Here is a 12635-nt window from a genome sequence, read left to right on the forward strand (position 1 = left end):
GATCTGGAATCATATGTCGCCAGCGAATGCCTTAGCGAAGCTTCGAAGCTTCATTGCGTCGGTCGGGGGATCGATGATATGACCTTAGCGAAGGCCTCCGTGATGTCTGATGGTCTGAGTCCATATCTAGAGATGAAATCGAAGATGGTGATGATCTCTCCGCCAGCCGAAGGCCTTAGCGAAGAGCTGTACATCTAGGTCCGCCGTCAAGGTGGTGCGGGACTTCCTTAGCGCGAAGGTGACATCGTCTTGGCTGCTCGTTGGCGGGGGTGCCTCTGGGGTGCTGTCTACGTTGGAGCCTTCAGCGAAGGCTCGGACCCTGCTTGCGCAGTTTGTAGTGGTCCTCCATGATGTTCATAATCTGCGCATCATGTCTTCTGGGATGATCTGTGGCGAAGTCGTCGGCGTCTTTTCTGCGATGGGGTTCACATCAATGGCGTCTGGCGTCGGTGTAGAGCATCAGGCTGCATGGTGATCTCTGCAGAAGTCACAGTCGCTGACACGGTCGCTTCTTCTGCGTAAGTCGGGGATGATTATCGGCTGATCATCGTAGAGGCCCAATTCTGCTGCTGGAGCGATCTCGGCTGAAAGTTCTTGCTGTCTTCGTAGAATTTCCCTTTGGAAGTCTGCGCTGCCCTGGGTGTCCTCAATCTGCGTTGAGGCGGCGATGAGGCCCTCTTAGACTTGGTCTGCAATGGCGGGATGTCTGGGGAGGCGGTCGTTTCTTCGAGTAGCGGACTGCGTCCCCGTTCCTCTACGAAGGGTCTCTAGCAGAACACCAGGCGGAGAGGGTCGATCGCTAGCAGCTGACTGGATGGAATATCTGGACTCTCTGCCATGTTTTGCCCTTGTTTGCGTGATCTATCTGCATGCGTCTTAAAGGCATAAAGATGATATTTATTAAATGCAGAATGAGATAAATTAATGCAGTAACTGCAGCGTGAATTAAGCGCGCGCAGTAGAACAACTAGGGCATATTACATGTGGATCGGAGGCAGAAAAGCGTAATCTACAAATCGTACAGATTTTCATCAGCGTAAAGCTAGCTGAACAATCGCGAATACGCGTGAATAAACAGTAGAAATCACGATAATTAATCAATACAAATAGTAAAGGATACTAGCTATACCTCTATAGTAACCTATGAGAGGTAAAACTAAGAGATTATCAAAGGATATGGTGTGTAAGGAGACACAGCTCTCTCATCATCCTGCTCACTGGGCGAAGAAGGAGAGTGGAGCACATGGCCAGAGGGTGGCGACACCTTTCCGCCAGGGGAAACAAAGGGGAGCAACTTCGTGGTGAGTACCAATTAGTGATTTTATTTTGAAGGGGCTTCAAATAAGGAGATACAAGTGTTCCACTATGTTAGCAAGAAGAAGAAGACAAGCAAAGAGCATGAGTCAGGATAAGGAAAAACTATACAAAAATGACAAATGTACCTACCTTTCAACCTGGCTCTTATTAAACCAGTTCTTTCAAATGACCTGAGAACTTTAACTTTTACACTCAAAGTTTTTACATAATCATCAAGATCTTTTCCCAAGTGGTCTGAAACAACAAGCAGTGAGTACATTAACAGAAGCTATATGCCGGCCTATGTGTTTAGTGTAGACATACACAGTGGAGGGAGCAGTGTAGACATACACAGTGGAGGGAGCAGTGTAGACATACACAGTGGAGGGAGCAGTATGACAACACACAGGAGCACTGACAGACAATTAGATGGTGTTACAGTTTCATGCTAAAGTAGGGCAACACACAGGAGCACTGACAGACAATTAGATGGTGTTACAGTTTCATGTTAAGTAGGGCAACACACAGGAGCACTGACAGACAATTAGATGGTGTTACAGTGTCATGTTAAAGTAGGGCAACACACAGGAGCACTGACAGACAATTAGATGGTGTTACAGTTTCATGTTAAGTAGGGCAACACACAGGAGCACTGACAGACAATTAGATGGTGTTACAGTTTCATGTTAAAGTAGGGCAACACACAGGAGCACTGACAGACAATTAGATGGTGTTACAGTGTCATGTTAAAGTAGGGCAACACACAGGAGCACTGACAGACAATTAGATGGTGTTACAGTTTCATGTTAAGTAGGGCAACACACAGGAGCACTGACAGACAATTAGATGGTGTTACAGTTTCATGCTAAAGTAGGGCAACACACAGGAGCACTGACAGACAATTAGATGGTGTTACAGTTTCATGTTAAGTAGGGCAACACACAGGAGCACTGACAGACAATTAGATGGTGTTACAGTTTCATGTTAAAGTAGGGCAACACACAGGAGCACTGACAGACAATTAGATGGTGTTACAGTTTCATGCTAAAGTAGGGCAACACACAGGAGCACTGACAGACAATTAGATGGTGTTACAGTTTCATGTTAAAGTAGGGCAACACACAGGAGCACTGACAGACAATTAGATGGTGTTACAGTTTCATGCTAAAGTAGGGCAACACACAGGAGCACTGACAGACAATTAGATGGTGTTACAGTTTCATGTTAAGTAGGGCAACACACAGGAGCACTGACAGACAATTAGATGGTGTTACAGTTTCATGCTAAAGTAGGGCAACACACAGGAGCACTGACAGACAATTAGATGGTGTTACAGTTTCATGTTAAGTAGGGCAACACACAGGAGCACTGACAGACAATTAGATGGTGTTACAGTTTCATGCTAAAGTAGGGCAAACACACAGGAGCACTGACAGACAATTAGATGGTGTTACAGTTTCATGTTAAGTAGGGCAACACACAGGAGCACTGACAGACAATTAGATGGTGTTACAGTTTCAAGCTAAAGTAGGGCAACACACAGGAGCACTGACAGACAATTAGATGGTGTTACAGTTTTCATGTTAAGTAGGGCAACACACAGGAGCACTGACAGACAATTAGATGGTGTTACAGTTTCATGTTAAAGTAGGGCAACACACAGGAGCACTGACAGACAATTAGATGGTGTTACAGTGTCATGTTAAAGTAGGGCAACACACAGGAGCACTGACAGACAATTAGATGGTGTTACAGTTTCATGTTAAGTAGAAGCAACACACAGGAGCACTGACAGACAATTAGATGGTGTTACAGTTTCATGTTAAAGTAGGGCAACACACAGGAGCACTGACAGACAATTAGATGGTGTTACAGTTTCATGTTAAAGTAGGGCAACACACAGGAGCACTGACAGACAATTAGATGGTGTTACAGTTTCATGTTAAGTAGGGCAAGACACAGGAGCACTGACAGACAATTAGATGGTGTTACAATTTTATGTTAAAGTAGGGCAACACACAGAAGCACTGACAATTAGATGGTGTTACAGTTTCATGTTAAAGTAGGGCAACACACAGGAGCACTGACAGACAATTAGATGGTGTTACAGTTTCATGTTAAAGTAGGGCAACACACAGGAGCACTGACAGACAATTAGATGGTGTTACAGTTTCATGTTAAAGTAGGGCAACACACAGGAGCACTGACAGACAATTAGATGGTGTTACAGTTTCATGTTAAGTAGGGCAACACACAGGAGCACTGACAGACAATTAGATGGTGTTACAGTTTCATGCTAAAGTAGGGCAAACACACAGGAGCACTGACAGACAATTAGATGGTGTTACAGTTTCATGTTAAGTAGGGCAACACACAGGAGCACTGACAGACAATTAGATGGTGTTACAGTTTCATGTTAAGTAGGGCAACACACAGGAGCACTGACAGACAATTAGATGGTGTTACAGTTTCATGTTAAAGTAGGGCAAACACACAGGAGCACTGACAGACAATTAGATGGTGTTACAGTTTCATGTTAAAGTAGGGCAACACACAGGAGCACTGACAGACAATTAGATGGTGTTACAGTTTCATGTTAAAGTAGGGCCTTACACAGGAGCACTGACAGACAATTAGATGGTGTTACAGTTTCATGTTAAAGTAGGGCAACACACAGGAGCACTGACAGACAATTAGATGGTGTTACAGTTTCATGTTAAAGTAGGGCAAACACACAGGAGCACTGACAGACGATTAGATGGTGTTACAGTTTCATGTTAAAGTAGGGCAACACACAGGAGCACTGACAGACAATTAGATGGTGTTACAGTTTCATGTTAAAGTAGGGCAACACACAGGAGAGCACTGACAGACAATTAGATGGTGTTACAGTTTCATGTTAAAGTAGGGCAACACACAGGAGCACTGACAGACAATTAGATGGTGTTACAGTTTCATGTTAAAGTAGGGCAACACACAGAAGCACTGACAATTAGATGGTGTTACAGTTTCATGTTAAAGTAGGGCAAACACACAGGAGCACTGACAGACAATTAGATGGTGTTACAGTTTCATGTTAAGTAGGGCAACACACAGGAGCACTGACAGACAATTAGATGGTGTTACAGTTTCATGTTAAAGTAGGGCAACACACAGAAGCACTGACAATTAGATGGTGTTACAGTTTCATGTTAAAGTAGGGCAACACACAGGAGCACTGACAGACAATTAGATGGTGTTACAGTTTCATGTTAAGTAGGGCAACACACAGGAGCACTGACAGACAATTAGATGGTGTTACAGTTTCATGCTAAAGTAGGGCAACACACAGGAGCACTGACAGACAATTAGATGGTGTTACAGTTTCATGTTAAGTAGGGCAACACACAGGAGCACTGACAGACAATTAGATGGTGTTACAGTTTCATGTTAAAGTAGGGCAACACACAGGAGCACTGACAGACAATTAGATGGTGTTACAGTTTCATGTTAAAGTAGGGCAACACACAGAAGCACTGACAATTAGATGGTGTTACAGTTTCATGTTAAAGTAGGGCAACACACAGGAGCACTGACAGACAATTAGATGGTGTTACAGTTTCATGTTAAGTAGGGCAACACACAGGAGCACTGACAGACAATTAGATGGTGTTACAGTTTCATGTTAAAGTAGAGGCAACACACAGGAGCACTGACAGACAATTAGATGGTGTTACAGTTTCATGTTAAAAGTAGGGCAACACACAGGAGCACTGACAGACAATTAGATGGTGTTACAGTTTCATGTTAAGTAGGGCAACACACAGGAGCACTGACAGACAATTAGATGGCGTTACAGTTTCATGTTTAAGTAGGGCAACACACAGGAGCACTGACAGACAATTAGATGGTGTTACAGTTTCATGTTAAAGTAGGGCACACACACAGGAGCACTGACAGACAATTAGATGGTGTTACAGTTTCATGTTAAAGTAGGGCAACACACAGGAGCACTGACAGACAATTAGATGGTGTTACAGTTTCATGTTAAAGTAGGGCAAACACACAGGAGCACTGACAGACAATTAGATGGTGTTACAGTTTCATGTTAAGTATAAACACACAGGAGCACTGACAGACAATTAGATGGTGTTACAGTTTCATGTTAAAGTAGGGCAACACACAGGAGCACTGACAGACAATTAGATGGTGTTACAGTTTCATGTTAAAGTAGGGCAACACACAGGAGCACTGACAGACAATTAGATGGTGTTACAGTTTCATGTTAAGTAGGGCAACACACAGGAGCACTGACAATTAGATGGTGTTACAGTTTCATGTTAAAAGTAGGGCAACACACAGGAGCACTGACAGACAATTAGATGGTGTTACAGTTTCATGTTAAGTAGGGCAACACACAGGAGCACTGACAGACAATTAGATGGTGTTACAGTTTCATGTTAAAGTAGGGCAACACACAGGAGCACTGACAGACAATTAGATGGTGTTACAGTTTCATGTTAAAGTAGGGCAACACACAGGAGCACTGACAATTAGATGGTGTTACAGTTTCATGTTAAAGTAGGGCAACACACAGGAGCACTGACAGACAATTAGATGGTGTTACAGTTTCATGTTAAGTAGGGCAACACACAGGAGCACTGACAGACAATTAGATGGTGTTACAGTTTCATGTTAAAGTAGGGCAACACACAGGAGCACTGACAGACAATTAGATGGTGTTACAGTTTCATGTTAAGTAGGGCAACACACAGGAGCACTGACAATTAGATGGTGTTACAGTTTCATGTTAAAGTAGGGCAACACACAGGAGCACTGACAGACAATTAGATGGTGTTACAGTTTCATGTTAAAGTAGGGCAACACACAGGAGCACTGACAATTAGATGGTGTTACAGTTTCATGTTAAAGTAGGGCAACACACAGGAGCACTGACAGACAATTAGATGGTGTTACAGTTTCATGTTAAAGTAGGGCAACACACAGGAGCACTGACTGACAATTAGATGGTGTTACAGTTTCATGTTAAAGTAGGGCAAACACACAGGAGCACTGACAGACAATTAGATGGTGTTACAGTTTCATGTTAAAGTAGAGCAACACACAGGAGCACTGACAATTAGATGGTGTTACAGTTTCATGCTAAAGTAGGGCAACACACAGGAGCACTGACAGACAATTAGATGGTGTTACAGTTTCATGTTAAAGTAGGGCAACACACAGGAGCACTGACAGACAATTAGATGGTGTTACAGTTTCATGTTGAAGTAGGGCAACACACAGGAGCACTGACAATTAGATGGTGTTACAGTTTCATGTTAAAGTAGGGCAACACACAGGAGCACTGACAATTAGATGGTGTTACAGTTTCATGCTAAAGTAGGGCAACACACAGGAGCACTGACAGACAATTAGATGGTGTTACAGTTTCATGTTGAAGTACAGCACAGCCACAACAGAGACCTTCTATGCAATGCCATTTAGAAAGTGGTCAGATGCAATATATGTTACATCTGAGATTATGGAGGCTGAGCGGGTTAGGGCGGGTGACTTTGTGTGCTGGTGATTTGGTGCCTGACTCTGAGGGTGTGGGTTCGAATCCCAGATGGGACTCCACCCAACAAAAGTACTAGGATTTGTACTTTACTGAGAAAGTGTAATCCCAAATATAACATATGTTGCATTTGACCATTTTCTAAATGGCATTGTGTAATCATTGTTTACAGTTTGTTTCCACTCAGCTGTCGACCTTGAGAGAGAGAGTACAAGACATGAGTTAAAAAAATGTCCTTTCCACGTATCTGATTACCTTTCTCACTGGCATCATCCACCAAGATGATCTCTTGGAGCAATTTCCGTGGCGACCGGTTCATGATGCTGTGGACAGTGCGGAGCAAGGTGGACCAGGCCTCATTGTGGAACACAATGACCACACTGGTGGTGGGGAGGTCGTCCAGGGGTGGGTAGTTCTTCTTCTTACATCTGTTAAACACTTAGAGTTCTTATGCTCAATTCTAAACACATTGAACACAAATAATCCCTGTCCAAACCAACTTATCCCACACTGAACTATACACACAAATAATCCCACACTAAACTATACACACAAATAATCCCTGTCCAAACCAACCTATCCCACACTAAACTATACACACAAATAATCCCTGTCCAAACCAACTTATCCCACACTGAACTATACACACAAATAATCCCTGTCCAAACCAACTTATCCCACACTGAACTATACACACAAATAATCCCTGTCCAAACCAACTTATCCCACACTAAACTATACACACAAATAATCCCTGTCCAAACCAACCTATCCCACACTAAACTATACACACAAATAATCCCTGTCCAAACCAACTTATCCCACACTAAACTATACACACAAAAAATCCCTGTCCAAACCAACTTATCCAACACTGAAATATACACACAAATAATCCCTGTCCAAACCAACTTATCCCACACTGAACTATACACACAAATAATCCCTGTCCAAACCAACTTATCCCACACTGAACTATACACACAAATAATCCCTGTCCAAACCAACTTATCCCACACTGAAATATACACACAAATAATCCCTGTCCAAACCAACTTATCCCACACTAAACTATACACACAAATAATCCCTGTCAAAACCAACTTATCCAACACTGAAATATACACAAATAATCCCTGTCCAAACCAACTTATCCCACACTGAACTATACACACAAATAATCCCTGTCCAAACCAACTTATCCCACACTGAACTATACACACAAATAATCCCTGTCCAAACCAACTTATCCCACACTGAACTATACACACAAATAATCCCTGTCCAAACCAACTTATCCCACACTGAACTATACACACAAATAATCCCTGTCCAAACCAACTTATCCCACACTGACAATAATACTTATCCCACACACTATACACACAAATCCCTGTCCAAACCAACTTATCCCACACTGAACTATACACACAAATAATCCCTGTCCAAACCAACTTATCCCACACTGAACTATACACACAAATAATCCCTGTCCAAACCAACTTATCCCACACTGAACTATACACACAAATAATCCCTGACAAATCAAACCAAGTACACTTAAAGCCACAACATGATGTAAGAAGGTAGAAGTAACAGCACAAGAAACCAGATGGGTGCTCAGGCCTCACACGCCACCAATCATTTGTCAATGTCACAGATATATACATACAACTTGCACATTAAGTTAAGTTTATGACAGCAAGAGTTTGTTTTCTTTTAATAGAATTATTCACAAGATGAAGACATAAAACCAAGACACTCTTAGCAAATAACCTTTGCATATTCATTAACCAGAATACTTAGTATTCCACAACTACCAAGATCGAAACCATGATAGGAGGGCATAACAGATCAACCCAAGTATGGACAATATATCAGATATGTTATGACAGACAATGTCAACTTACGCATCCATTCTGTAGTCAGGCAATGATCTGTTGAGGGACATCATGTCACTGGCCACAAGGTTAAACTGGTTGATTTTGAACTTGCTTTTGGCTTCAGCTTCAAGGTTCTTGGGGACAACAACTGCCTTCCCCATCTCACCAGGGCCAGTTGGAGACCGGTTGGGCAGAAGACCTGCAGCAAACAGAACAAACATTACAATACAAAACAGGCTGTTGCTGTCACCATCTCTCAGGAGGGGAACAACACAGACAACTATTATTGAGGTCACCATCTCTCAGTAGGCTAAAAACACAGACAACCAATGTTGAGGTCACCATCTCTCAGGAGGCTAACAACACAGACAACCCATGTTGAGGTCACCATCTCTCAGGAGGCTAACAACACAGACAACCAATGTTGAGGTCACCATCTCTCAGGAGGCTAACAACACAGACAACCAATGTTGAGGTCACCATCTCTCAGGAGGCTAACAACACAGACAACAATGTTGAGGTCACCATCTCTCAGGACAACAACACAGTGTTGAGGTCACCATCTCTCAGGAGGCTAACAACACAGACAACCAATGTTGAGGTCACCATCTCTCAGGAGGCTAACAACACAGACAACCCATGTTGAGGTCACCATCTCTCAGGAGGGGAACAACACAGACAACCAATGTTGAGGTCACCATCTCTCAGGAGGCTAACAACACAGACAACCAATGTTGAGGTCACCATCTCTCAGGAGGGGAACAACACAGACAACCAATGTTGAGGTCACCATCTCTCAGGAGGCTTGAGGTCAATCTCACAGACAACCAATGTTGAGGTCACCATCTCTCAGGAGGCTAACAACACAGACAACAATGTTGAGGTCACCATCTCTCAGGAGGCTAACAACACAGACAACCCATGTTGAGGTCACCATCTCTCAGGAGGAACAACACAGACAACAACACAGACAACCAATGTCTCAGGAGGGGAACAAGACAGACAACCCAGACACACTGTTCTGCATCAACCATCTCTCAGGAGGCTAACAACACAGACAAGTTCTGACCTAGAAACTGAAAATGGATGGTACAGGTCACCAGTGTCTCTCAGGAGGAGGAACAACACAGACAACCATGGGTGTATCATACTCAGGCCCTAACAGTGTACATCTCATGGAGTGTATCATACCCAGGCCCAACCCAGTGTCATGTTGAGGTCACCAGGTGCCAACAACAAGACATTCAGTGGTGTTTGGTTCTGAGGGTGTGTGTTTAACAACTGTCCAGACAACCCATGTACCCTTGAGGTCACCATCTCTCAGGAGTATGAACAACACAGACAAGGTTGTGGTAGAGTTCCATTTGGTGCCAGTGCACAAGTCATACACAATTTCAAATGTTTAATCCTCATGTTCATAAATATGAAAGTTATGATGTTCACATTGATGCAGAAAATCTAAGTAACATATCACTAAAATCCTGACTAAGCATCAAGAGAGTTACAATTATGATATATGCTTTTTATTGTCATTGTTCAAGTAATTAGAAGTGGTGATTTAAATACTGTCTATCATCAACCATTTCCTGATCATAGTGTCTTTGGGGCGGTGGGGTAGCCTAATGGTTAAAGCGTTGGCTCGTCACGCCGAAGACCTGGGTTCGAATCCCCACATGGGTACAATGTGTGAAGCCCATTTCTGGTGTCCCCAGCCGTGATATTGCTGGAATATTGCTAAAAGCAGCGTAAAACCAAACTCAGTCAGTCAGTCAGTCATAGGGTCTTTACACTCAGTATCATGAGAAATATAAGGAAATCCTTGTCTTTTCAAACGTTGTAAGCCCTGACTTAACAGATTCCCTTGGGCTAAAAAGCAAATTTATGGTGAAAATTATTAAACAGATCACTGAAAATCCCGTGACTACGCAAGGTGTGACGATGAATGTTGTGCAGCCCAGTGTGTGGTACTTGACACTTACACAATCAGCATAAACAGATATGTTGTTATTGCCAACACAGCCGTACCCCTGCCTTACAGTGGCAGCATGGACATGGCTGGGACAGTCAAGTAATGGACCAGAAATCCAGGGACAATAGCACACTTACTGATTTGGTTGAAGCTAAAACTGAAAGGCTATTTAGGACATCTGTTGTGTAGAAGAGCAGAGATTCTACTGCATATATGTAAATTTGTTTGTTTTGCACCACTGAAGGGGTGGTGGAAATTACAGGTTTAATGCCTTGCCCCAAACAATTCTGTTGTAGCTGACTGATAAATGCTGCTTATAAGACAAACTGCAGGGACGTCAGTCATAGGTGTTACATTTCTACTCAGGCATGTAATCATCTGTCGTAGAAGGATTGGACTGAAAAGAAGATTATATTGGTAGAATAGACTAGGGAAGAGCTCCAGTACTTTTCACTAATTATTCAAGATATTGCCAGGACTGTTGAGCATAGGGTGACAAGTAGATGGATTTCAGAATCCCAAACATAGGTGAACGGCATGGAGGAACTCTACATTTCCATGTGTTGCCGTAGGGCACAAGGTGTGGGACATTTAGGATGTGAATGTTGTTACAACAGCACCAGGCTTCATCCTCGTGGAGGTTGCCCCATAGTCGGGATCTTTGACGCCTTTTCAGAGCAGGATACCATCATCTGCATGGAGTGGAGTGTGATGCTCTTACTGAACATCAAAACACTAATTGGGAACATGAGCGTGCCAGACTGTGATCACATCAGGGTTTAGGTTTTTAACATTTGTTTTTGTAATTTGTAAATATTTCAGTTCTGGTAAGATGGTCTCTGACAGGTGATCAGACCAAGTACTGGTCACACGTTCTTTGTAGGCAGTGGTGATCATAACTTAGCAGTATGGTTCAGAGCAACCTGACACGCCGGTACAGATAAGAAAAGGCTGTACATTCCAGTACTCTTAAAACATGACTGAATGCACATAATTTCCAGAATGTAATGAGTGCCATTTCCAAACTGCATGTAAAACAGACCTTTTACATACATTATTTACTACTCCAGCAATTAAACAGACACCCTTGGCCCTGGAAGACATAAACCCTGCCAGTGGAACACAAAGTTGTCAAAAAAATGTCAGCTACACCCATGACACTTGTCACCTAGAACATGCCATGCATGCTTTACTTTCCCAACCCTGTAGGTGTAACAGTGTGTCAACAGTGTGTAACAGTATGTGAAACTGTGTGAAACAGTGTGTAACATGTAAAACATTATGTGAAACTGTGAGTAACATTATGTGAAACAGTGTAACATTATGTGAAACAGTGTGTGTGTAACATTTTGAGAAACAGTATGTGAAACAGGAACAATTACATGTATTGTTAGTAATTATTAGTAAAATTATCTCTGGATTATGGTTGCCTTATACCTGTGGGTACCACAGACACATACAGAAATGGAAATGAAAATTTATCACCAGTGGTATGCCTAAAGAGATACAGAGTTATCTCCCTTAGCTGTGATGTCAAAGCATTGTTGCTTGAAACTCTTCAGAAATTTTCTGGAACATATATAACATCTTCTGGATTAAATCACATGGATGAAGGGTAGAAACTAGACCGCATAATCCAGATATAAGTTCACTAACAATTACTAACAATACATGTAATTGTTCCTAATAATGTCGTAAACATTCCCTCTGGATTATGGTTGCCTGAATCCCACATAAGGAAGGAGGGCTTACATCATACCACTTACTGAGCCAGTTACATCCACATAACCTACCATGGATAACTATGACTTAGGAATAAATTAGATACAAATATATAGGAAATGGATTAATATCGTGAGAGATTGAAATCCCAAACATATTCTCAGAAGACTCTATCCACAATACCCTTCCAGTGATGTCATTTAGACAAGAA

The 12635-nt window shown here is 42.5% G+C and overlaps 1 protein-coding gene across 2 annotated transcripts in view; it reads right to left on the minus strand.

Annotated features, from left to right (window-relative positions):
- LOC124265778 (polypeptide N-acetylgalactosaminyltransferase 13-like) overlaps positions 1 to 12635 on the minus strand; it is a 97934-nt gene that overhangs the window by 46469 nt on the left and 38830 nt on the right. For both annotated transcript variants that reach the window (XM_046700595.1, XM_046700602.1), the window contains exons 4-6: positions 8761 to 8932; positions 7106 to 7278; positions 1447 to 1551 (exon numbers count right to left, since the gene is read on the minus strand). In XM_046700595.1, coding sequence (XP_046556551.1) covers positions 1447 to 1551; positions 7106 to 7278; positions 8761 to 8932 — 450 coding nt within the window. The remainder of the gene's footprint in view (positions 1 to 1446; positions 1552 to 7105; positions 7279 to 8760; positions 8933 to 12635) is intronic.

The sequence above is a fragment of the Haliotis rubra genome, unplaced genomic scaffold, assembly GCF_003918875.1.
Source record: "Haliotis rubra isolate DU_JTF1 unplaced genomic scaffold, ASM391887v1 Scf1217, whole genome shotgun sequence".
Taxonomy (NCBI): Eukaryota; Metazoa; Mollusca; class Gastropoda; order Lepetellida; family Haliotidae; genus Haliotis; species Haliotis rubra.